The sequence below is a fragment of the Pleuronectes platessa genome, chromosome 2 (genome assembly GCF_947347685.1).
Source record: "Pleuronectes platessa chromosome 2, fPlePla1.1, whole genome shotgun sequence".
NCBI classification, from domain to species: Eukaryota; Metazoa; Chordata; class Actinopteri; order Pleuronectiformes; family Pleuronectidae; genus Pleuronectes; species Pleuronectes platessa.
This window is the reverse complement of record NC_070627.1, coordinates 11873445-11896740: the sequence shown is the minus strand read 5'-3', so window position 1 is coordinate 11896740 and position 23296 is coordinate 11873445. Positions and strand designations below refer to the sequence as shown.

The 23296-nt window shown below is 40.8% G+C and overlaps 2 protein-coding genes across 3 annotated transcripts; both read right to left on the bottom strand.

Moving 5' to 3' along the window:
* Positions 1-5223: 5223 nt before the first annotated feature.
* Positions 5224-14984, bottom strand: LOC128461386 (twinfilin-2). Of its 2 annotated transcripts, none has more exons than XM_053446305.1 (8): positions 14806-14984; positions 10687-10865; positions 9717-9812; positions 8266-8377; positions 7807-7967; positions 7537-7687; positions 7062-7183; positions 5224-6178 (listed from the first exon to the last, which is right to left on the bottom strand). In XM_053446305.1, exons 1-8 carry the CDS (start codon positions 14900-14902, stop codon positions 6011-6013), a joined length of 1086 nt encoding a protein of 361 aa, XP_053302280.1. In that variant the 5' UTR covers positions 14903-14984; the 3' UTR covers positions 5224-6010. The 2 variants fall into 2 exon arrangements, with proteins under 2 accessions (XP_053302280.1, XP_053302288.1); XM_053446313.1 differs by having other exon boundaries at positions 7807-7932; positions 8273-8377.
* A 1499-nt stretch (positions 14985-16483) lies between these two features.
* Positions 16484-21203, bottom strand: wdr82 (WD repeat domain 82). The gene is made up of 9 exons (XM_053446327.1): positions 20867-21203; positions 19229-19326; positions 18452-18518; positions 18249-18348; positions 18029-18145; positions 17780-17935; positions 17442-17511; positions 16821-16963; positions 16484-16692 (listed from the first exon to the last, which is right to left on the bottom strand). The coding sequence occupies exons 1-9, from the start codon at positions 21025-21027 to the stop codon at positions 16663-16665; spliced, it is 942 nt and encodes a 313-aa protein (XP_053302302.1). The 5' UTR covers positions 21028-21203; the 3' UTR covers positions 16484-16662.
* Between the last annotated feature and the right edge of the window lie 2093 nt (positions 21204-23296).

Sequence of the window (23296 nt, the reverse complement as noted above, 5' to 3'; positions counted from 1 at the left end):
AATGGTTTCTTGTGGTTTGCTTTTGAACAGTTTCCAATGTATTTTAATTGCATTATTATTTCTTTACTTTGTACAACCTTGTACAAATAACGTTTCTTATCTTATCTTCATTTGGGTTGGAAACTCAGGCCCTCCTGACACGGTATTCACACTCATGACATCAATGTCCTGTGCAGCAGCTACATCAAATCTTGCACCCTTGCATAGGTCATATTCATAAAGAGAGGGGAAATGCTTTCATGATTCAAAAGTGCAAGAAAACTAAAGACATCAGTCATGGTTTAATCTCTTGAGACTTTAATGGCCCGAGGCTGCAACTAGGCTGCAATCATTTTCATTACCGCATACTTTTCTTTATTGATCGATTATTTGCTCTACAGGAAGTCTGAGCACAGTAAAAACGTATTTCAGCTAATTGACCAATTGACAATAACCTTTCTGGGGGGTTGGGATTGCAAGCCCACCTGACACTGCATTTCCACTCAGATTTCTCATCACCCCGTCCTCCTGCATGTAGGTCTTCATATGTTATAATGATTCGGGAGACATAAGCTTTCACTGATGCATATTTGTTATTATAAAACTGAGGAACATCCTGATCAGGGTTTTAAGCTTTCAAAACAGTTCCTCCACCAGTCTCCTGAGCCATCTCACACACTCTCTCACACATGTGTAGTCTCCTGAAAACAAGGCAACACATGAAACTATGCTGAATCTTAATCATAACCATATCCACCCTAGCCTTCTGATCCCCAATGCTTCAATGCTGAAATGACCTTATTATTCTGAGAACTGGATTTTATCTTTCCCCCTGACTGTAGTCGAACAAATGTACTTCAAAAACTAGGACAACCACAGTTACTTTTGAGACTATTTATTGTTCTATTTCATGACTTATGCTCCAACCTTTTCCAGGAATTCTGAGAAACAGAGATGTGAATAAAATCACACCTCTCATATTTGAATTCCTTTTACAACACTGTTTTCCTATAATTTTGTTTGTGTGCGTTTAAAATTGGTGTGCAGTTTTTGTGGAGATCATCAGAGACTCTGGGGATATTAAAGATTATCCATCTGGATGAAGCAGTTTGGTAACCGGAGAGCGCTTTACGAGGAAGGAAGAGGGTTTACCAAGAATTTGAGGATGAAAAAGTACACAGTGTATGAACCTAGAAAGCTCCACGTTCACTTGAGCTCTTCCAGTTTTTACCCCGATCCTTTATCTGGGCTTTATTTAATATTTTGGAGTGCTTACTTCTCAGAAGATCAAGGCTCTCTTGTAACAATGCTTGAGTACAATAAATTGGCTGAGGTTGCAACTAATGATCATTTTCACAACATAACAAACAATAATATTAAATGATGAAAATAGCAGATCATTTGATATATTGATCAATTATTTGGTCTGTAGGAAGTCAGACAAAATTAGATACTTACTTGAACATTTACTCAATCACCAAAAAGGTTTAATTTGGACTTGAAGAAGTACAACTGTTAAATGAATTGATCTATTGAATGAAGAAGCTATTTACAAGCTTTGAAATTCTCTTTAGAGCAACATTTGCCCTGAAGAAAGTTTTAATGCGGTTAAACTTTGCTTTTCATATTAAAGGTGGGGTAAGCGATATTACATTGATTCACGTTTTTGTCCACTTCTGCTGATATATCCTCACGGCCCTCTACCTCTATGAATCTCTATGTGCACTTAAAAAATTATGTTTTAATGCGCAGCCCTGGCTTTGTATTTGGGAAACCAAATGCGTTTTTGGACATGTCATGTGGAGGAAGTCTGGAGAATTAGGTCTGGACTTTCTATACAGTTTGCCTTTCACACATCGCACCAGGCAGTGGGAGATTCTCTGCACAGACACGTTCACAACAGCAACAAATCCTCCACAGTTCTAAGTGTGTGAAACGGATTTTTCACAAGGAGATATCTTTAGGGCCCGAGCACCAAACAGTTAGAGGCCCTGTTGAAATTGCAAGGATTTTTCTATTTTTTTCAGGCAAATGAATTGGCTTTTTGAGGGCTTAAACATGTGCAAATCATTTCCAAAGTGAGCAGAAAATTAGAAAGTGGTGAAAATTTACATATTCTGGAGTCATTTTAAATGGGCGTGGCAAGATGGCTCAACAGCACCCCTGGAACGCAGCCCCTGAGTTCACATTGACCGATCTTCACAAAAATCGATACACAGGTGTGTCATGACCAGACAAACAAAAAAGTCTCAGGGCGCATTTTAAAGAATGCAACAAGAAGCCCGCCATTTTTCATTTAGTGACCATTTTATAAAAAAAATTACTTTGACGAACTGGTCCCAGGGCTTTCATCAGATCAACTTCAAATTGTCTTTTTTTCAAATTGAGATGAGTGTCATCTGAACCAGATGGAGATAAAAATTCAAAGATTGATTTTTCATCACACTGTATGACCGTGTTATGGCATCAAAGTTGGACATTGGACAATTGGACAATGTTACAAGAATTTAATTATTAATATTTCCCTTTTGGGGCTTTTTCATTGCAGAATTGTAATTTAATGAGTAAAAAGAGAGTGAATTATAATAAAGCTTTTAAAAAATCATAATATTAGGAAAGTAAAATTGCTATTTAATTTGGAAAAGTTATATTATGAGAATAAAGTAGTAATTTAATTAGATAACGTTATAAGATTAGGAGAATCAAGTTGTGGATGTGTTGCAGGACTGTTGGATAATAGTAGATAAGGTTTAACTTCTTTTTGTTGTTGCTTGAACTTCCACTTCACTTATTCACCTTCAAACTATCACTTGTTCTGATTATTGGACTTTTCAGACTGAAGAAGAGGATTCAGCTTCACACAAGGACATTTATCTTCTTGTCTGAGATAATGGAGCAGTAACTGTCTCCAAACTCCAGTTCAACCTGTTTCCTGTAGCGTTGCATTGATTTTCTGTTTGTGCAAAGAGATAAACGTCCACAAGGGTGAAATTGTTCTGCAGCTCGGCCAATTTAAAAAGGGAGGAGCTCCGTGGCTCATTAGGGTTAGGGTAAGGGTTATGGATAAAAGAAGGTCGTAGAGACTTGAGAGTCTGCTCTACCCCCACTAATGCGGGCACTCCCGATCGATTGGTGCCATCCTTGAGCTTCTATGACCTTCGGAAGGGAAAAACCCAATTTGTGAAGTGTTAGGGTTAGTGTTGCAATTAGGGTTAGGGTTAGGGTTAGTGGCTAGGGTTAGGGTTATGGATTAAAGAAGGTCGTAGAGACTTGCGAGTAGGTTCTTCCCCCACTAATGCTGGCACCCCCGATCGATTGGTACAATCCCCGAGCTTCTACGGCCTTCGGAAGGGAAAACCTCAATTTGTGAAGTGTTAGGGTTAGTGTTGCAATTAGGGTTAGGGTTAGGGTTAATAGCACATAGGCGAAGGAGATATTCTTGAATAACCTTTCTTCTGAAGGTGGTAGAGATTTGTTTTCTTTATGTTTTCCCAGGTTTTGCAGTTAAAAGCAACATCAGGATCACAAGGAACATGAGCCGTGTCCACAGTGCAGGGTCCAGTGGCAGTTGCCCCCTGACCGTGCTGGAGGCTGAAGCGACCATGTAACGTCTTTCAAGTGGGAAGCAACCAGTAACTGGTGGTACCGCGGTAATGGTGCATCAGTGTCTGAATGTCTGCTTCTTCACGGGCAGACACACACTCACTGTCGCAGCTGATTCTGGTCGTTGAACATGAGGTTTATGTAAATATACAAGGGTGGACTATTGGTCATGGCTAGAAGACAATCACCTAAAACAAAAACAAAATCTATCCATCCCAGCCTTTATATTTAGATTATTGAGCTCACCTAGAAATTATTGTTATTTAGTTTTTTGTTCATCATCTCAGAAAAAGTGAGTGGACCAGTGTTTATTTGAATAAAGCCTCACATCAGCTGCAGCTGAGTCATTACACATAATGAACTTTTTTAAATTGTCACAAATAACAAATAACTCCTGAAACAAGTTATTATTGTAACTTCATTGCAGAACATTCTGTATATTGACTGTTTTTAATGTATGAAGTTATTTGAGCCATTGTTTGTCGCATTTTCGAAGATATTCCCCAAAGTTTTTTCACTTCTTTTGTGCAAATATGTAATATCTGTTGTGTGTTACTAACCTCTTCATTTGCATCCCTCACTGGGGGGCAGCCCCGCAGCGTTGGTCGGCTGCAGAAATCCACACCACATATCTGCACGCTGACAGCCTGACTATAATTAACTCGGCCTGTGTGAACACACTGCATACCCAGAACTTACTAAGAATCAGTACGTGAAATGAAGTTTGGGATCCAGTGAGTAACTGCTGCTTTCTTCGAAGGTGGAGAAAAGAAGAAAAAAACAATTCCCTGAAGCTTCTGAGAAAAACTTTCACTGCCTGGAATTTGAAGCATAAGTTGATCCATTGTATGTTGGAGAGAGACATTTATTCAAAGGCAGAGCTCTGTTAACAGGCCTGGACATATCTGCTGAGCAAGGCTGTCCCTGACTGCAGAATTTGATTTCACTGGCAAAATCTGAAAAATAGTCTCAAATCTGTTTTTCCCTTTGCAGGTTTGTGCATTCATGCAATTCTGGGTTGGTGATATTAAAACCCAAAGTATGATCAAGGACATCATGTTGCAGATGTTATAATGATTTTAGAAATGCTAGCAGCGTGACTTTATGGCATAAAAAATATTTTATCTTTGCACAAAGATCTCGACAATCATCCATTCGAGTCGCTGTTAAATTCGTTACAGACGTTCACAGAATCCTCCTGACTGTAGTGGGCCAGTGGTCGTGCATCCAAAAGTGTTTATGGTAATCAAGCTTGTAAACCGAGAAATCTTGTTTTTTTTGGTCGCAGATTTGTCATGTGGAGCAGACTACGAGCTCATAGGGTTAAATCCACACACTGCAGCCTTTCAGTCGCTGCAGCCTCCGTGTGTTTCATCGTCGTGAGGGGAAATGTCGTATTGGAGATCTGCACGTTAGTATCTCAACACAACAGGCCTGCCACAGCACCAGCCTAACCATGAGGAGAATCCACAGTCATATCACAGGAAGCACCCCCATGTTTTAACCACATGTCAGATAAAAAAAGATGAATCCCTACTGAGAAAGTCTAATACCACAGTATAAACAAGGTTTTATTTAGAGTTTCCTTTCATATTGTATTTTTCTTACAAACATTGTTGATACAAAACAGGGACTGCCACATCTGAAGAATGTACATGTCAGTAGCCCACAACAGTGTAAATGACATATGTATGTTTAATAACAATATGGAAGACAGAGGAGTAACTCCATCACCGCATAATCGGACTCTTTTACAAATAGGAGGTCATCGACACATGCTTTCTTTGATATTGTATTCGTATTGTTACCTCCACCAAGGACTTTGTGTTTTGGTTTGTAAACAGGATTACGCAAACACAGATTTCCACGAAACTTGTTGGACAAAGGGATCCAAGAAAGAAACCGTTCAAATTTGTGCAGATCCAGACAAGAAGACAGATTCCAGAGATAAGTTTTGTGACATTTGCCACGATTATCCGGAGAATAACGCATGGAACTTGATCTTTATTAAATCGATCTTGAGGAAGAAAGTCGGGGATGTTTAGAGCACAGATATACGCTTGTTTAAAGTTTGTTTCAAATCCACAAACTGGTTGACAGGAGTTCTTTCAGCCTCTGTACCAACCTTTGGTGTTGACAGGGGCCTTGGTGGAGGTTTGTGCTCTACTGGGTGTAAACGGCAAGTATATCATCATTTAGTTGTTTTATTTTACGGCGGCATATCATCAAAGACAGAAAAGAGAAACAGAATCAAAGAGAGAGACATTTCCATTAAAAACATATTTGTTGTGTATATTGCAATTCGGGACACAAAGAGGAAATCTATCAGCGTGCTCCCCCCTCTGGGCTTGATGGAGGTGTTAGTGGGTTTGGGGACGAAATGATCGGAGCTACAGGCACAACATGGGAGGAGAGGTTCTGTCCACATCTAGCTGCTCTGCAAGGACTGCCCTGTCCCCTTGATGAGACGCTTGTGTCCCCTTTTCCCTGCCGGACCGCGGGGCTTAGCAAAGGCCTGTTTGTGGGCATGTTGCTTAGGATGGACCTCGTCGTACAGGAACTCCTCTGTCAGTTCATCTCCATTATCAATCTCTAACTGAAGAAAGACACAAAAGAAGCAGGCGTTGAAAAATGCAGTGAGCACAGTGTTTGTTATAGAACGTAAATAACTCTCACATTTAGTCATTGTGATAAGATTGTGTATTTTAGAGCTGTATACAACCAGGTAACCAAACATTTTTTCAGAGGCTATGAATTCAAGTTAAATGCACCTTTATTTTTCTCCCCAATTTTTAAATGTTTCACACTTTTATTAAGTTCATAGTTCAATTTGATTTCCTTTAAAGTCTATCCTGCAAAACTAGAATTGTTCTCAGTAGAGCGCATGCCTCCGCGGAGAGCCGACAGTCCCCTCAATTTTGGTCGAGCCGCACCAAATTACAAAAGAACTCAAATAAATATCCGTTCCCTAAACATGCCCCGGTTGTTTTTCATCAAGACTTCATCATTTAGTCCCTTGTAAAATGTTGAAAGATTCCCTATCTGGCTATGAGAAAATAAATTCCTGATCCACCCCCAGATCCAGATCCACTACAAAGTGTAATTCTGCCCTGACCTATACCACATTCTTCCACTGAATTTCGTGGTAATCTATCAAGTTGTTTTTGTGTTTCTGCTTAGGCCTACTTATACAAACACAGATGAAAACATCCTTGGCGGTGATACTAAAAAACTGAATCCTGTGTCAAAGGACCTACACACTGCGGACAACACAGTGCTGGTGTAGAAACATTAATTATCCTTTATGTGTTTGTTCTGGGAAGTATTTCAAATATGCCTTATTTTATGTGAATTACTGGAATGTGCCACAAAAATAGTTTCTAAGAAATCTAATCCAGAGAACACAAAACCTCAGTGGGAGCTATGATCCCGTGTGAGCCTGTGTTATCCAATTTATTCTCCATCTATTCATCAGGTACCTTTTTAGCAATTTCCAACTGGTAATCTTTCTCCACGTCCTCCAGTAGTCGACTCTTGCAGCTGGAATACAGCATTCGCTCCTTGATGCTGCAGCTGTACCCTGGCATGGAGTATATGAACACTGCGGACCAGGAGAGAGAATAGATTTCCGAGATCAGATTACGAAGAATTGGGAGTAAATACTTACAGTTGATGTAGATCAGCTGCTAGGAACCTGGAGGCAACATCCTCGTCGAGGCACCAGGATGAATTATGGAGTAAAACAAAAAGTGGTTCTTTTTTTCTCCGATTTGTGTCTGGATTTAGCTTTTTTCTTATGAAAGTCTGAATACCTGGTTACTGGGCCCTCTTTCAGCAGATTCAGCTCATTCATGATTTATTACATGTCAAATTTTAAAGGGGTCTCTGGTCAAAACAGTACAGAATCATCAGTGTCTCTCAGGGTCGAGAGTTGAGACGTTCAGACGCACGTACCGACAGATACCAGGTAGTCTCCTTCGTGGGAGTGTTTGTAGAGGAAGAAGTGATATCTGGGAGTGTCTTTGGGAACTCTGCTGGGCAGATCTCGAGTCTCTGTCGGGCTGGAATGGACCAGCTCAATGATCTCCTTCTCTACGTCCAACCTCTGCAACACAATGAATCAACAGTAGAGAAGTAGTAAATCAACTCTCCTGACACCAAACTGATCTCAGCAGAACAGGGCCTCTGCTTTTCTATATATATATGGCATGTCCTCAGGCTGACCAGTTGTATGTAGTTGATCTTTTGTTGGGCCAGTTGCTGCAGGGCTCTTCTGGCTGTGTCCTGCAGAGGGAAAACGAGGCCCTGAAGTGTCTGGTGCTTCGTCTCCACGCTGATCTCTGTCTTCACCTGCAGGGGGCAGCATGCAAACACACTATGAGCCTCTAAGGCAGGACCCAGAGAGCTCATAATGGGATAACACAGCTTGACCTCACTGTACTGTAGTGCAACTGTTTTTTCATTGTTAGTACAGCTAACAGATTCGGTTCTCTCTCTTAATGTCCTTATTAACATCAAATCTGAGTTAAATAGACACACACTGTATTCGTCTTGTCAACATACCTGTTTAACTCGGCCCTGAGAGAAAAAGGCAAACACAACACAATGTTACAATCGGAGGAAAACAAATTTAAGCCAGCAGAAAAACAAGAGCTCACATACAAAGCTCTTTGCCACGTTGACCTCTCACCTCGGAGATTTTGATCCTCTGGAGCTCCTGCTCGGCTAACGTGAGCGGGGCAGGACCTGAGCAGGAGGACACATGAAGTTGGTAGCCCAGCAAACAGATGTCCTCCTAGTGTCAAACAAGAGCGTCTTTTTGAAACAGGTGGTTAAAAGCAGCACAGATGCTCTGTTGCAGTAAATGACAGAGAAAGAATAGAGTGTGATCCCTGTGGTATTATCTGGAATTGGGTTTCAAATGCTCATAAAGTAAGATCTGATCTTCACATAAGTCACAAGTGAAGACAACCACAATGTGCTGCAGCTAATAACACACACACAGTTATGACCTTGTGTGTCTTTATTAAACACATCCATCAGACATTCACAGTGCCGATAGATGTAGTAACTTCCTTCGGCAGCAATATCCTCAAACCATCACTCCCAGTACGTGTGGATCGGACGTGCACAATGTTCAGGAGGAATCATGGAGCTGTCCCCCACAGAATTGCATCATGTTCCCAGGGTGTCTGGTGTAAACGACTCTCTGAGGTCAATAAACAACATCTTTATTGGGTTAAGCTGTGGGCTCCGACTGAGCTTTTCCAACTGGTGATTTTATTTGTTCGAAGTCTTTCTGTGTGAGAACTGAATCAGTGCTCCCAATCATTTTCCTGCTGCTGTATCACCTAACTTCTCATCCTTAGCCTCAGCCGACCTGAACTTTTCTCCCTCTACCCTGGTTCAACTGGTGTTTTCATGTTGCGTTGCAGTTCTATTTTTACACCACACACGTAGCTGCATGTTCCTTCATAAACAGTTCAACCTTAGTTTCACCAATCCACTTTTCACTTTCACTGTAGTGTCCTGGAGCTGTTTATCAGACTTGAGAGCAGCAGCTTCCTCTGTGATATCTTCCTATCGTGCTCCATGATTTACATACAGCCGACTTGTGAACAGAGATATTTACCAGCTGTATTATCCCCGATTATTTTAAGCCAGTAGCTTTACTCTGACGGCTAATGAGAGTCACTCAGAAAAGCTCACACCTCCACCAAAGGCCAACAAGGCCCAAGTGAATACGATTCATTTATTTTGCACATAGAAAAAAAATTCAAAAAAAGAGCAATTTTGGTTCTGTAAAATTTACATCATGAGATTTTGTCAAAAGATCACAATAGTTTGGTTATAATTAGAACCAATGAAACCACATTTAAATCCTCTAGATTCAGAATTTTATTTGGATCTGCACCAAATTGCAAACAATCATAAACATACGTTTCTTAAACAAGCCCGATTTTTAAATTCCCGGATAAATCCGAGGGAAATGTTGAAAAATGTCCCGTCTGTCAGTGTTAAAGAAAGTGAAAGAAAAACTCAAACTGTGAATGTTTAATGATGTATTCAATAAACACACAGGGTTCACATGGTGCTACTCTCCTCGCTTTATAATGAAATGTGATAGCTCTGACCTCTGCTGTGCCAAACATCTCGTACTTGACGTGGCCGCCGCCAAGCTCCTTCTTCACCGTGGCGCGGGTGGCAGCGTACAGCATCTTTTGTTTCACCTGCAAACATCAGAGGGACAAACGTGTGTGTTTGTGTGTTTTGAGTGATTGATTATTTATCTAAGCCTCGGAAAACACATTGAGGAATAAGACCCTCATTTACAATGGTGATGGCGATGGGAGGAAAAGAAATGCTAGATGTTTTTAATGAGCTCTGATCACCATCCAAACAGACATAGTTTAAAGGGATATTCCATGAATTTTATACCTCAATCATAATAATATATTGTTGTAGGGTACATATTCATCATTCATTATAATATGTGTCTATTTGTCATTTTCTGCTGTATTTTGCGTGGTTTTCCATATGGTTGATTCATGTATTTGGATTCATTCTTTTGAATCTACATAGTTTACATTTTGAGTATTAACAAATATATTATTATATTAATACTCACAACTGAGAGACTCACCTCACCGACCTCAACTGAATGGATCCTGAGCAGTGCTGCTGGCTATGTTTACATATACACGCTACATCTACTGCTGTTAATAAGTTTGCTTGTGTAGTTTTTTCTCATGACTCATGTTGAGGTTTAAGAACAGAGGATGTCGCACCTTGTTAAACCCTATGACAAACATTTGTATATGGATTATACAAATGAAATTTAATTTTACGTGATGAAAATCTAGAGAGTAAAGTTAGTAAAGTCAAATAAGGGAGTAATAATGGATGGGATTTGATAGTTATCCCAAAAAAATCAAACGCCTGAAAATCCGGATATTGTGTCATCCGCTGTTTTAATCTTGAGTGACTCCTAATCTTAAATTCTTAAATTAAATAGAAATGTGGTTCTTTAAAATCTGCATGCTAAACACCAGTAACATGTTGTTATGTGCAGCCACAGTGCAGAATATACTTGTTGTGTCTTACTGGAGACTGGTCAGGAGACCACGAGATGAAAATCCACTCGTAGCCCTGTGCATTCTGGGAGTCGAGGCGGAACAGGATGTAGCAGGGCTCCTGGTCGTCCAGGAGAGGAAGCAGGAAGTGGTCATAGTCCTGGTCCCAGCTCTGGTCCGGCTCCCTGCAGGCCCCCAGCACCAGCTGCTCTGAAATCAGACCAGTACTCATCACATACCTCAGCCCATGTATTACATGCAGCTTGGCCTTTGCAAAACCTTTTGACCCATAAAAGAAGCATCAGATGATTTTACAGCCTCCAGCCATAGATCCTAATGTTTAACATGGAGAAGGACTATTATTACTGAAATGTGACCATATCAGAAGGTGAAGAACTTGATGTGTAACATTTTGTGTGAGTTACTTGTTTTACTGCTGAAACAGAATGCAAACAATTTGATATAACACAAACAAATACTTCTGCATTATATTTAGATATTTCTATTATATTTGTTATTATACAGGTTATGTTTCGTCTGCATTTGTTTGTTATTTAGCAGGATTACGCAAACTGCTATGGGCCACTAAAGAACCCATATAGATGAGAATTGGGATCAGGGGATGGATCCAGGATTATTGAAAAATACTTATAATACTTTCATTGATTTCTCAGAGAATAATTCATGGGCATTAATGAAATAAATCAGGCATGTTTAGCGGACTGATATCTATAAGTGTGTAGAATTTAGTGCAGATCTAATAAAAAATCTAGGTCTAGTCAATTTAAATAAAGGGAGTGTTTAGTCTTAGCAGAGGTCGACTATATAAGTCCCATTTTAATAATAATATTTTTTTTTAAATCACAGTGCCCTTCTATACACCCGTGGACCCTTAACAATATATCATAGATAAACAGGAATAAGATCAAGTGATAAAATTGCCAACACATATCTAACACATGGTCAGAAAGCCAAGGTTAATTCAGGTTAGGAGGCAAAGACACCTGACAGAATATATGTGAACACCAGACTGACTAAAAGTAAAAAGGCTCAAATCGGACAATATGTTATGACCTGCAGGCCGATCCAAACCGATGTTTTGAGTTCTGAATTGTAATTATACTGAAGATATTTGTAATAATCTCATAAAATAAAGAATTTTTTAATTTTGCTTGATTATCAGAGGGTGAGCAGATTCGTTTTCTGTCCATTTTGGAATGTATTAATTACTTCAGCTCCACATTCAACCACCATGAGTCCCTCTGCTCATGTCTCCCTGTGTCCCCCAGCTGTGTCTGGCTGTTTGCGTCATGTGCTGAGCTGAGAGAACCCAAAGATCCAATCCCCCCTCCTCAGTTAAAAATATGACAGGATTCATTTCTGACCGACTGGACAGGACTCGGTCGACTCCCTCAAAGGAGCTGACGAGGAAAAATCAAAACCTTAATAGCTTTGCTTAATTAGCTTTGGTTAATTAAGTTCTCAAAACACACACACACACCCTAAGTCGGAGGGCCTTGTGGGGTGCAGGGCTGGTTTTCCTGACAGTCTCTTGGGACATGTTGCTATTCTGAGCTGCAACACATTCCATCCCAGCATGCACGCATACTTTCCACCGGCCGTTCTCTCTCAGGCCTTTATGTTGATATTAAACTTATGTAAATGGCTCAGTTTAGGTGTTCAAGGCTAAGACAGTTTTGAAATCGCTGGACGTCAGGTGTCAGGGGGCAGTTCAGATGGAGCAGAGCAGGATAGGTGACAGGAAGTGACCCACTGAGCTGGTGGTGATGAAACAGACTCGTGGGCTCTTGTTTCTCCTCTGACATTGGAAAGAGCACGAGTGTCACTGGGCAGCGGGATGCAAACTGTGTCCAGTCACATGTCGCTCGAAATAACCCAGTGACGCCGCGGAGAGTTGAAAGTCAAACGGAGCTGACTGCTGGGAGACTGTCTGTGTCTCTTATCAGCACGCTGGCCTCTGTGGACATCAACACCCCAAAATATGACAGCCAATATTTTATATAAACAGACACAAGGCGCAGAGAGAGAGAGAGAGAGAGAGAGAGAGTCCGGGATGCTTCTGTCATGAATCATATGACAGCCCTGCATTGGTCAATTACCAAAATAAGATGTAAACACCTCATGAGCATACCAGTCCAAATCCACAATGATCAGCTACCCAGAACCCTATTGCCTCACTGAGCACGTCTGACATGAACCACCCAGATGAACAACAACTGCCGCAATGGTTTACTGACCTGTTTTCTACATAGTTGTGTCTAAGCTACATGTTATCCACCACAACAGGCTCTGCATCTCTGAGCGGTTCAGCTGCAGACAGGGACAGTTTGAGCCTCTCATGTATCGTACACATTGTGGTCACTGAGCTAAAGCATGTTTGATTTTCTGAAAAAAGAAATACCCAGCAAACTTTGAAAAAACCCAGGAAAAAGTTCAACATTTCCAAGAGTTTTCCCCAAAGATTTTAAAGACCCTTCCCACGATCTGGATTTCAAATGAGTCTGCAGCTCGACACAAAAATATTTACTCTCCACCAAGGAGCGTGTGTGCTCACCCCTGTCTGTTTGTTTATTGGTTTGTTTTTGGTTGTGATTACACAAACACTCCAGGATAAATTTCTAAGAAATGTAGTGGAAGGATGCAGAATGGCTCGGGGAAGAACCCATTGAATTAAGGTGCAGATCTGGGAAATTATTATCACTTTATTTTAACATTGCGAAATAAAATAAAAAATTCCTCCCTGAAGGCATAATTCCTAGATCTTGATTTTTTTTTTTTTTTAACCTGGCACGTTGAGGGACCTGATATCTAGAACTGTAGGAATGTTGGTGGAACTTGATTGGATTTAAGGGAACTGTTGGGCCTGGGTGGAGCTTTGTGCTCTACTGAGTGTCAATAGTGTTTGACCTGATTTTCTTGAGTCAAACAAAGGAGGCTGCCCCTACTCAACCTTTATGATCTGTGACAAAAATAACAATCCTTTGATTTTGTCTAGACTTGTTGCATTATAATATATTTCTACAAAATAAAAAAATTTGGCCCTTTTTCTGTGTGGCATAGAAAACCAGCACAGAGATTTGTATTGTTTTGCTAACTGGATTAGAAAATACCGTTTTAAACTAGTAATGAAGAAATTTGATTTATTTTTAATCGAATTGTGAGAAGGGTCTAACAATGTTGCTGTGTGTTGTTAACCTGGGGTTGTCAAATATCATTATTTTTTATTATAATGTGATTATGATCTGCTGTGATAGAATGTGACTTGATTGTAAATGCTTCTTATTCTTGGATCTCTGACTGTTTCATACGACTATGTTCTATAGGGACAAAGTATCTAATTTTAAATAAAAAAGTGAAGATCTCAAAAGTCTTATCATTTCCCGTCTTGATCATCAACTCATCACCCCCCAGACTGGGACCCACTGGCCTGCAGTATAAACTTCTGAGCTACATGACAACTTTAACGGCCATTTTAGGTCTAATTATTTGTTGCGGTTTCCATCCGGCAGGGATGAGTCAGTTAACTAAGATGTCCAGCACGTTGTATTTGACCTGTTTCACTGATATTATATAGTTTCACTGTCAGGGATCATAATCTACAATGCTGGAAACCATTGATCAAGACTTGTTGAAAAATATTTATTGAGTTTATTATCTCCACCAATGAGGTTATGCTTTCACTCGTCTGTTTGGAAGATGACACAAAAACGTCACTACCATGAAACTTAGTGGAAGAATGTGCTGTGGGTCAGGAAAGAACAAGAAAAAAATTTGGATTTATTTTTTTGTATTTCTCACTTTCTTGACATAGGGTGTTTTTCAACATTTTCATTGATTTCATAGGGAATAACATTTGGATCCTGATGAAAATATATGTCATATTTAGGGACTGATATCTGAGTGTGTGAACTTTGGCGGTAGCTTTAGTGAACACCATAGTTTGTAATGTAATGACTCAGGAGATCAAATTCAAAGCAATCCCCCTACTATAGTTAAATATGAACTCCACTTAAACTTTGAGCACTTTAAACAGTGAATAAACAACAGCATGAATGATTCAGGTTTTACATCCAGTCCCAGTCGGGGCCTGTTCCATCGTCTACACTGGCCGTGGCCCCGGGTCACTCACCGTCTTGGATGCGCACCTTGATGAGGCGCAATGCTCCTCCTCTCGCTCTGGCCAGGAACTCCCTGAGCTCTGGCGTCACCACTAGTGCGAGAAACATGGCGGCTCAGCAGTGTCTTCCTCCCGCCAGGCACAGCAGCAGGGGTGTTGAGAGACAGAAGAAGCAGCAGCAGCAGAAAGGAAAGGAGCTCCACAGCACAAGGCCCCCCAAAAAATCTGTCCAGTCAAGAGACAGTGAAGTCCAACCAAAAGACCCTGTTGTAAAAGCTCGGCCGTTACTCTGACTCTGGAGAGGATTGTCGAGTGCGACTCGACTCGATGAGAGAGTGTGACACTGTGAGAAGGGACATTGCTCAAGTAACTAGGACAGTATCATGTGCATACAGTGAGAGGTAACCTGATCACCTCACTCCCAAATTTAGCTCCCACTGACTGTCTGTCTGTCTGTCCAGTCCTGTGAGCTGGTCTGTGAAACCCCCACCGCACTACAGCACCTGCAGCGGAGAGTCAGACCCAGCATTGAACAACTTCAACTTCTGAGGCAAGTTCAAATAAAGTCAGATTTATTGTCCCAAAACGAGACAGGTTGATACGTCACTACATCGATCTGAACTCACTGAAATATAGTTTCACCATTTAACAGTTAAATGGACTGTCGCCTTCCTCTCATTGAGATTTTGAATTTGTGTTTTTGAGGTAAAAAACAAAATTTTCTTGTGATAATCAGTTACAAATCAGTGATTTAAGCTGATGAGGGAAAAACAAAAAGGGGTAAAAAGCTTTTGTTGAATTCTAAAGCCAAATTCGATAATAAAATAAAAAGGCCCTCAGAGCGCAGACCTCAGAACAGTCCCCTGACTAAACAACCTTTAAATTAACTAGATCTGGATTTATATCTGGATCCAAATTGGACACACTTATGTTAGATGTTTTCACTAAAACCAATAAAGTGAAAAACATTTCCTGGATCCACATTGAAGTATAACGGCTTCTTCTCTGACCGACACCACATCTTTCCACTGAGTTGTGTGTTAATCTTTCCAGTGGTTTGTGTAATCACGCTACGACACAAACAAATGCAGATGAAAACAACCTCTTGTTGCTATGGAGACATTGCAAATCCCAGTGCGAGTCCACTTGACAACAGTGATGATCGACACCTGATCTTGTTGACATCATTTTCTAAATATAAGACACACATTTCGTAACGGGCAGCGCTTGTTTATAATGTCGTCTATGTGTAGCGAGAATTAAATCTGATAAATATTACCATGGCAACATAAATCATCTTCAAAATTTCAACATGAGTGACCCAGCTCTGATTGGTCGAATTCTCCTTAGTAGAACCTTATGACTATTTCCCTTTGATTAGTAATATAGATATATATGCCTATAACTAACTTCATATAAACACAAGTATAGATTTAAATGAAATTCATCAATATCAGTGTATAGACTAATCTGAAAGGATAACTGATTTCAACATGAGTTTGTATCTAGATATATCAAACTTCAATCGGTCTGAATAATGTATTAATTTAAAATAAAATATATTTTCTGTGAATCTTCAAAATATTCTATGTAATATTTTGCCTCTTAACCACTTCTGTTAATTATTTTGTAAAAATCCAAATCATGGAGTAAGCACTGACACATGACACAATAATCGAGTTGACAAAACTTACAAAAAAAACAATTTAATGTTAAATAGAAATATAAAAAAAGGACAATAGAGAAGAAATCTATTTCTGAAAACAACTTATTTACAATTTGAGTTGGATTTGCCACAAATCCCTGTGATATTCACATTGAGCTGGTTTTGCTGACCCCTGCTGGTCACGTCTGTAGCCTTCACTCCTCTCAGTCGTCTATTGTCGGCAGCCAGAACGCCTGAAAGAACATTTGAAGATCCATTAGAATACACGTCTGAAGTCCCATGCGTGGCTAACATGTCTTTCTGCCTGACACACTTTATAAAGCAAATCATTGGAAACTTAACTCCCTTAGTTCACACTCACCATGTTGGAACAGGCACTTGCAAATGTCATGAACTTGGGGTTGAATTGTAAGCATGTGATTGGTCCTGTGTGCTTCCCATCTAATAGAGCCACCTTCATACCGCTCTCTGCGTTCCACACGTGGATCTTTCCGTCCTCTGACCCTGGAAAACATGGACGATTCAAATATTTGAGGAAAGTAGGACCAGCGATGAAGAAGATGTAACAGATTTAAATTTAAGACTTTCTAAGACCTCTTTAAAACTATAATGTAGGCAATATTAAACCTTTGTAATTTCTAAACTGGCAAAAAAGTGCAAAATGTATTTATATTCAACAGCAACATGACCATACGGAACATGTATACACGTTTTTTTGTCTTTTTCCACCAGGTAAACCAAACAGATGTGCTGTTCTGAACCCAGAACTCATTAAATCCAATTTAAGGTATTACTAGAAGTTGTCATTTTCATGATGAAAGGAGACAACGTCAACCCAATTCATATGTTTACACCAGCTGTCAAAAGACATTTTAAGACCCAAGATTCAGATTATTGGAATACGAGACCTATTCAAGACTTGGTATAAAACTAATTCCAACACAGAGACAGCAACGGGAGAGAAATGACAAACTTAACTTACCGATCATAACGAACTGAGAGTCAGGAGTGAACGATGCCTCTAGTGCTGCACATTTACTGTTGTTGTAGCCCTGTGGGTAAACACACAGCAGCATCCATGAGCAATTATTCAGAGATCAGTGAAACAGCAACAAAGAACACCCTTGTACACGCATTGTGTATATTAACTTATCTGATCCTCACTCTTTAAAATGAATATAATTCTAAAATAATAATAATAATAATATGTAATTTAACTCATTATTTGGATTTCCATTCATCAGTAATTTTCACTGTCTGTGCATCTGCCTGTGTTTTGGTTTCAATCATTTCCACACATTAAGCCAAGTGGACTCTTACCCCAAACGAGTGCATCACAGCGCCCTTAAAAGCATCTAAGACCCGAAGAGCGGCGCCGTTCGTCGAAAGAAGAATTAGTTTTCCGTCGTTGCTAAATTTGAGTCCTGTCCACTCGCTCGTCCGATCGTACTGAAGCTTGAAGGTTGCAAAGGGACCCTGTTGACAAACATGGTAATGACTGTTTAGCTCCTAACTTGAGAGAATTGTCATCATGAATGATCTCACACACACACGTGAAACACATCTTACCTTGTCAAATGAGCGCAGGTCGTAAAGTTTAACCATCTCTGAATTTATTCCTGCAGCAAAAATGAGACCCTCTGGGTCAAAGGAGCAAACTGGTTTCCCCTGCAGGTGCATCAGACCCTACAGTGGGCAGAAAGCAGGAGAGTGTCAGTAACAGCTGTATCTCTCCATAAAAGATGAATCAGAAATACCAGCAGACGTTCAACAAATTAAACATTCTCACCTGGCAGTTGGGCGACCGCAGATCCCAAAGTCGAATAGTTTTATCTAATGAACCAGAAATAAACGTATCGTCCACGGGAGACATGGAGAGAGACGTCACTCTGGCCACAACAAAAAAAGGAAGGAAATATTAGAACACAGAAACTAAATACAATCAAACCAAGGTAGAGAGCAGAGTTAGACAGGTAAACATCCAATCCTCACCTTTTGTTATGCCCAGGAAAGTAGCGGATGTATTTGTTGTCATGGAGGGACAGGTATCGGATGGTATCTAAAGGAGGAGAAACATCAATTAAAGTGAGGAGGAAGAAAAGAAAGAGGCAAGAATGAGGCTGTCATTAAAAACATGAACTCAATGGTGGGCAGATGTGAGGAATAGACTCGACCGTGGGCAAGGCAGTCAGTTGTACAGTTAGCTCCTGTATGGGGCAGAATCACAGACCCTCAAACTGTACAAACAACTACCTCAGACCACAGTGAGTAGTGTGGCAACCAAGATCCAGATGCTTTCCCCCGGGATCCTTGACACATCAACGTCTCCACAGTACAACCAGGAAAACACATCCTGACGCTGACAGAATGGAATCGGGATAAGGAATGAAATATTTCAAGTCTGCAATGACTCAAATTGAGCACCCCTACTTATTTGGCTACATTTTGCAAAACATGTTTGTCATTTTTATGATGAGGAGACACAACGTTAACCCACTTCATATGTTTTTAAGATCTGTCAAAAGACATTTTAAGACCCAAGATTCTGATTATTGGATATAACATACAAACTAATTCCATCACAGAGACAACAATGGGAGGTCGGAGGTAAACATCGCACTATCATTACAGGCAGATAGTGCGTTTGTCGATTTTTGATGAATTCTTGAATTTATAGAATGAAAACTATGTCACACAAACTGAACTTCATTCATAGTATCCACTTTATCCAAACAATAACAACCAACAAGTACTCGAGTGTGTACATACCATCGATTTTGTTGGAGCTGTAGACCACAGTGTTGGCAGCGTGCGTGTACCTGATCAGATCCACTCCATACTTCTTACTGTAGAGAGTCCTCTTGGGTCTGCCATAAAGTAGAGAGAGAGCAAACAGGCATTTAAAATCCCCTGAAATGTTTTGATAAATAATCTCATTGTCTTTTTGTAATTTTTACTTTCCATTCTGCAAAAATACACGACTGTTGATGAGGTGACTTAAGTTACATTGCTACAGTGGTTTGATTTTGACTATAGTTGAGACTACAAATGATTTAAGCGCTGGTATGTCAACATCAGCTGGTGTTGTCTCTAGTTTACCTCTCAATGCTGGTCACAGTTGAGGTAAAGCTGCTCTGTTTTTTGTGCTTGTGTGGAGTTTGTGTCGGAGACTTGGGAACGAGTAGTGTTTAGATGTAAATGGACTCAATTTGAAACTTGCCAGTGTTGCACACAGTTGGCGGTGAAGGGGAGGATACGACAGATGTTTAGACAAGGCCCCATGGGGCAGACAAAACGTGCATCCTTTGGATTTGAAGGAAAATCCATCCTTGAACATAAATAGCTTCACAATCTTACATGTAGAATCTTCCATGCCATTGAGACTGAGGTATTATTTATCAGTTATGTTTAAATGCTTCTTTGAGCGGTTACAATTTTAAAAGACCATTTGTAATTTGAGCTGGTAAATCGTAAAGATGCCGATATATGACTGCAGGGTTCCAGCTAGCTACGAGCAATTATTGTACTACTGTACTTTAAAACGTGCGTCACTCTCCTGATGAGTCCTCTTCAAACTGCTTGTTGTGTTCCTCCTACACTTTAAAAGCCAAACGCTGTATATTTTAAAGGTTAATGAGAGAAAGGCAGCAAATGTTGGCATCAGTGAAGATGGATTCAGCAAAAAATTGATGATTTATCTAAAAACTAAAATTGTAACCGATTAATTTTTCCGCCGATCAATTCCTTCCAGAAGTATAACTGCAAATGATGATATTATTGCACATGAATCTTATTATTTACTTAATTTTTGCACTTTGTTAATAATTTTTTGGGGAAAACAACAATTTGGATATTTGCCAAACCACCAGACAATCAGTGTTAAATTATGATTCCCATATATCAAAGAAAGGCAGCAAATGATCACATGGAAAAAGCTTCAACTAACAAGAGACGTAATCAATGAATCATCAAAGATGGAGGGATTATAATTAATTTATAGCAACAGCTTTTATCTGCGACACTTGATTCCATTTGTCGCAATAATAAAAACCAGTGAAATTGATCAGCTGCCCATTCACACGCCAGCAGCTCTGTTCTACTGGTGCAGGTTGTTTTTAATCAACTCAAGGTACTATCACGAGCTGATTTCACTGTAAAAAGACGTTTTGAGGATCCCAACAGATTATGATCCACGTTTAATACACATCTATACACGCACATGTGCATTAACCCCCTGAACGGAGAGGATTCGTGTTGCAGGAGATCGCACCGCACGTATTGAACGTGTAGTTAACGTTTCATACAACCGCTGGAGACCGTGATCGCAGCGCAGCAGGCCTCGCTAGTTAGCATAGCGGCTAGCTGGCGTCAAACCCGGCGGTAAAATGGAGGCAGAGCCGCGCTTACTTTCCCTCCTGACAGTCGTACAGGACCAGGGAGTCGTCGTCGCTGCTGGAAATGATCGTTTCTCCGTTCGAGCTGAAGTCGAAGCAGTTGACTTTCTCGGAGTTCTCCCGGAACACCTTAGCGACCCTGAAGCTCCGCAGCACATTGTCCGTCAGCTTCATGGTGGCCCGTGTGAGTGAGGGGCCGCAGACCCTCGGCTCGCGGTGTCGAACCTGCCTACGGCGAACGCGGGTGCAGCCGGTGGAGAAACAGCGTGCGGAGGAGCGCGGAGCGGGGTTTTTAGATGAAGTAGGGCCCGGACACAGAGACTGAAACCCGCCTGAAACGCTCCGGATCTTCGGGAAGGAAAAGCACCGCCTTCCCTCCACACGGCGGTGACGCGCATATTCACAACCTGACGCGCGCATGGGCCAAAAACCACGCGATGTTGCTGGTTATCGCGATAGTTGTGTGTTCTGTCTGAATGAACACAGCCAGGGGCGTCGTTAGGACCCCTTTCTTTCAATCCTAGAAACGCCTCTGCACAGGTGTATCATTACCAGAAAAACGAAGAAGTCTTTAGGTGCAATTGGAAAAACGACTTAATCGTTAAATCAACAATTTGAAAATAAAATCACTAAATACATCAAATATATATGATTTAATGAAAATCAAATGTATTTATAGTTAGACCACCACATCCATACTGTAATATAATTTATATAATTCATTTAAAAATTGATTATATAAATTAAATCATTTTACATTGACTTCAGTGCCATGAACATGTCTTCTGATCTGATATTGACCTCAACCATAAATAAATTGCAATAAATGTGTATATATACAGTATATATATAAATGATAATGACTTGTGTGTGTGAGTGTGCGTGCGTGCGTGTGTACGTGTATGTGTGTGTGTGTGTGCATGTGTGTGTGCGTGTCAGATGGGCGTGGTCAGTGTGATGGGTGGGCCCTCAGATGAGATGATAGTATTATTATTGTATTGTTGTCATAATTAATATATAGATTTGACTGATTTAAAAAAGTTAAGAAACATTGTTTGTCTATGCTCTGCTGTGTTCGTATGAATAGTAGAAAACTAAATGAATCACACTGATTTGCTTCACTTAATTGATCAATGAATCCTGTATCTATATTCAGAAAGAAAGACGTTACTGTACTAGTTATTTTTATTCAAAAAGTTTAACATATTTACAACACATCATTAGATCATTTCAAATATGTACAAAGGGGGACAGGGGAGGGGCTTGTTTTGAGGAGTAGATAAAGGGTGAGGGGGGGGGGGGGGCTTCTCAACCTCTTCTCTCTCCTCCAGCTCATCTCGGCCTCCTCCTTTCTGTAGCTCAGTCCCATAGTTGGAGTTGTCTCCTGCTGCAGTTTCGTCTCCTTTCGGCCCTGAAGCAAGCACCTTCTCGTTCTCCTTCTCCTTTTCCTTGTTGACCTCCACCTCACTGCTCCTTCTTGTCTCAGGTTCCTGGTGCAGGCTCCTGGTTCAGACTTGCTTCCAGAATTTTAGCCTTGGCCTGACAGTCACTGAGCTCAGCCAAGCAGTCAACATAGGCCCTGAGGCGAGCGCGCCGTTTCTTGACCTCCTTCGTTATGACATCATCTTTGTCTTTCAGGTGGTTTTCCAGCTGCTCCACCTTCTCCTTCAGAGCCTGGATCTTATTCCCCTTCTCCGTCTCCCTCTCGGTCTCAGTCTCAATCTTAATCTCCTTCTCCTTCTCCTTCTCCTTCTCCGTCTCCTTCTCCTTCTCCTCCTCCTTCTCCTTCTCCACCGCCATCTTTATGATATCATCTCTGTCTTTAAGATGGTTTTCCAGCCGCCACACCTCCTCCTTAAGAATCCAAATGTTCCTGTTGGCTCGGAGGATTTCGACATTGTAGATCGTCACAAGTTTCTCCTTCTCCTTGTCCTTCTCCTTGTCCTTGTACTTCTCCTTCTCTTTCTCCTTCTCTTTCTCCTTCTCCTTCTCCTTCTCTTTCTCTTTCTCCTTCTCTTTCTCCTTCTCCTTCTCTTTCTCCTTCTCCTTCTCTTTCTCCTTCTCTTTCTCCTTCTCCTTCTCCTTCTCCTTCTCTTTCTCCTTCTCTTTCTCCTTCTCCTTCTCTTTCTCTTTCTCCTTCTCCTTCTCCTTCTCTTTCTCCTTCTCCTTCTCTTTCTCCTTCTCCTTCTCCTTCTCCACCTCCACCTCACTGCTACATCCTGTATCAGGCTGGGGTCGCTCCTGGTGCAGCCTTGCTTCCATAAGCTTAACCTTGGCCTGACAGTCAGTTAGCTCAGCAAGGCAGTCCAGATAGGCCCTGAGGCGAGCGCGCCGTTTCTTCACCTCCTTCGCTATGACAACATCTTTCTCTTTCAGCTGGTTTTCCAGCTGCTCCACCTTCTCCGTCAGGGCCTGGATCTCATTCTCCTTCTCGGTCTCGGTC

Coding starts and splice junctions, on each gene's coding strand:
- LOC128461386 (XM_053446305.1), bottom strand. CDS start 14,902: ATGTTTCTCGCACTAGTGGTGACGCCAGAGCTCAGGGAGTTCCTGGCC. Junction 8,378..9,716: donor AGATGTTTGGCACAGCAGAG/GTCAGAGCTATC, acceptor GTTTGACACTAG/GAGGACATCTGTTTGCTGGG. Junction 7,184..7,536: donor AGACTACCTGGTATCTGTCG/GTACGTGCGTCT, acceptor CCTGGTCCGCAG/TGTTCATATACTCCATGCCA.
- wdr82 (XM_053446327.1), bottom strand. CDS start 21,027: ATGAAGCTGACGGACAATGTGCTGCGGAGCTTCAGGGTCGCTAAGGTG. Junction 19,327..20,866: donor TACGACTGTCAGGAGGGAAA/GTAAGCGCGGCT, acceptor ACTTTATGGCAG/ACCCAAGAGGACTCTCTACA. Junction 18,146..18,248: donor TGCGGTCGCCCAACTGCCAG/GTGAGAATGTTT, acceptor TGCCCACTGTAG/GGTCTGATGCACCTGCAGGG.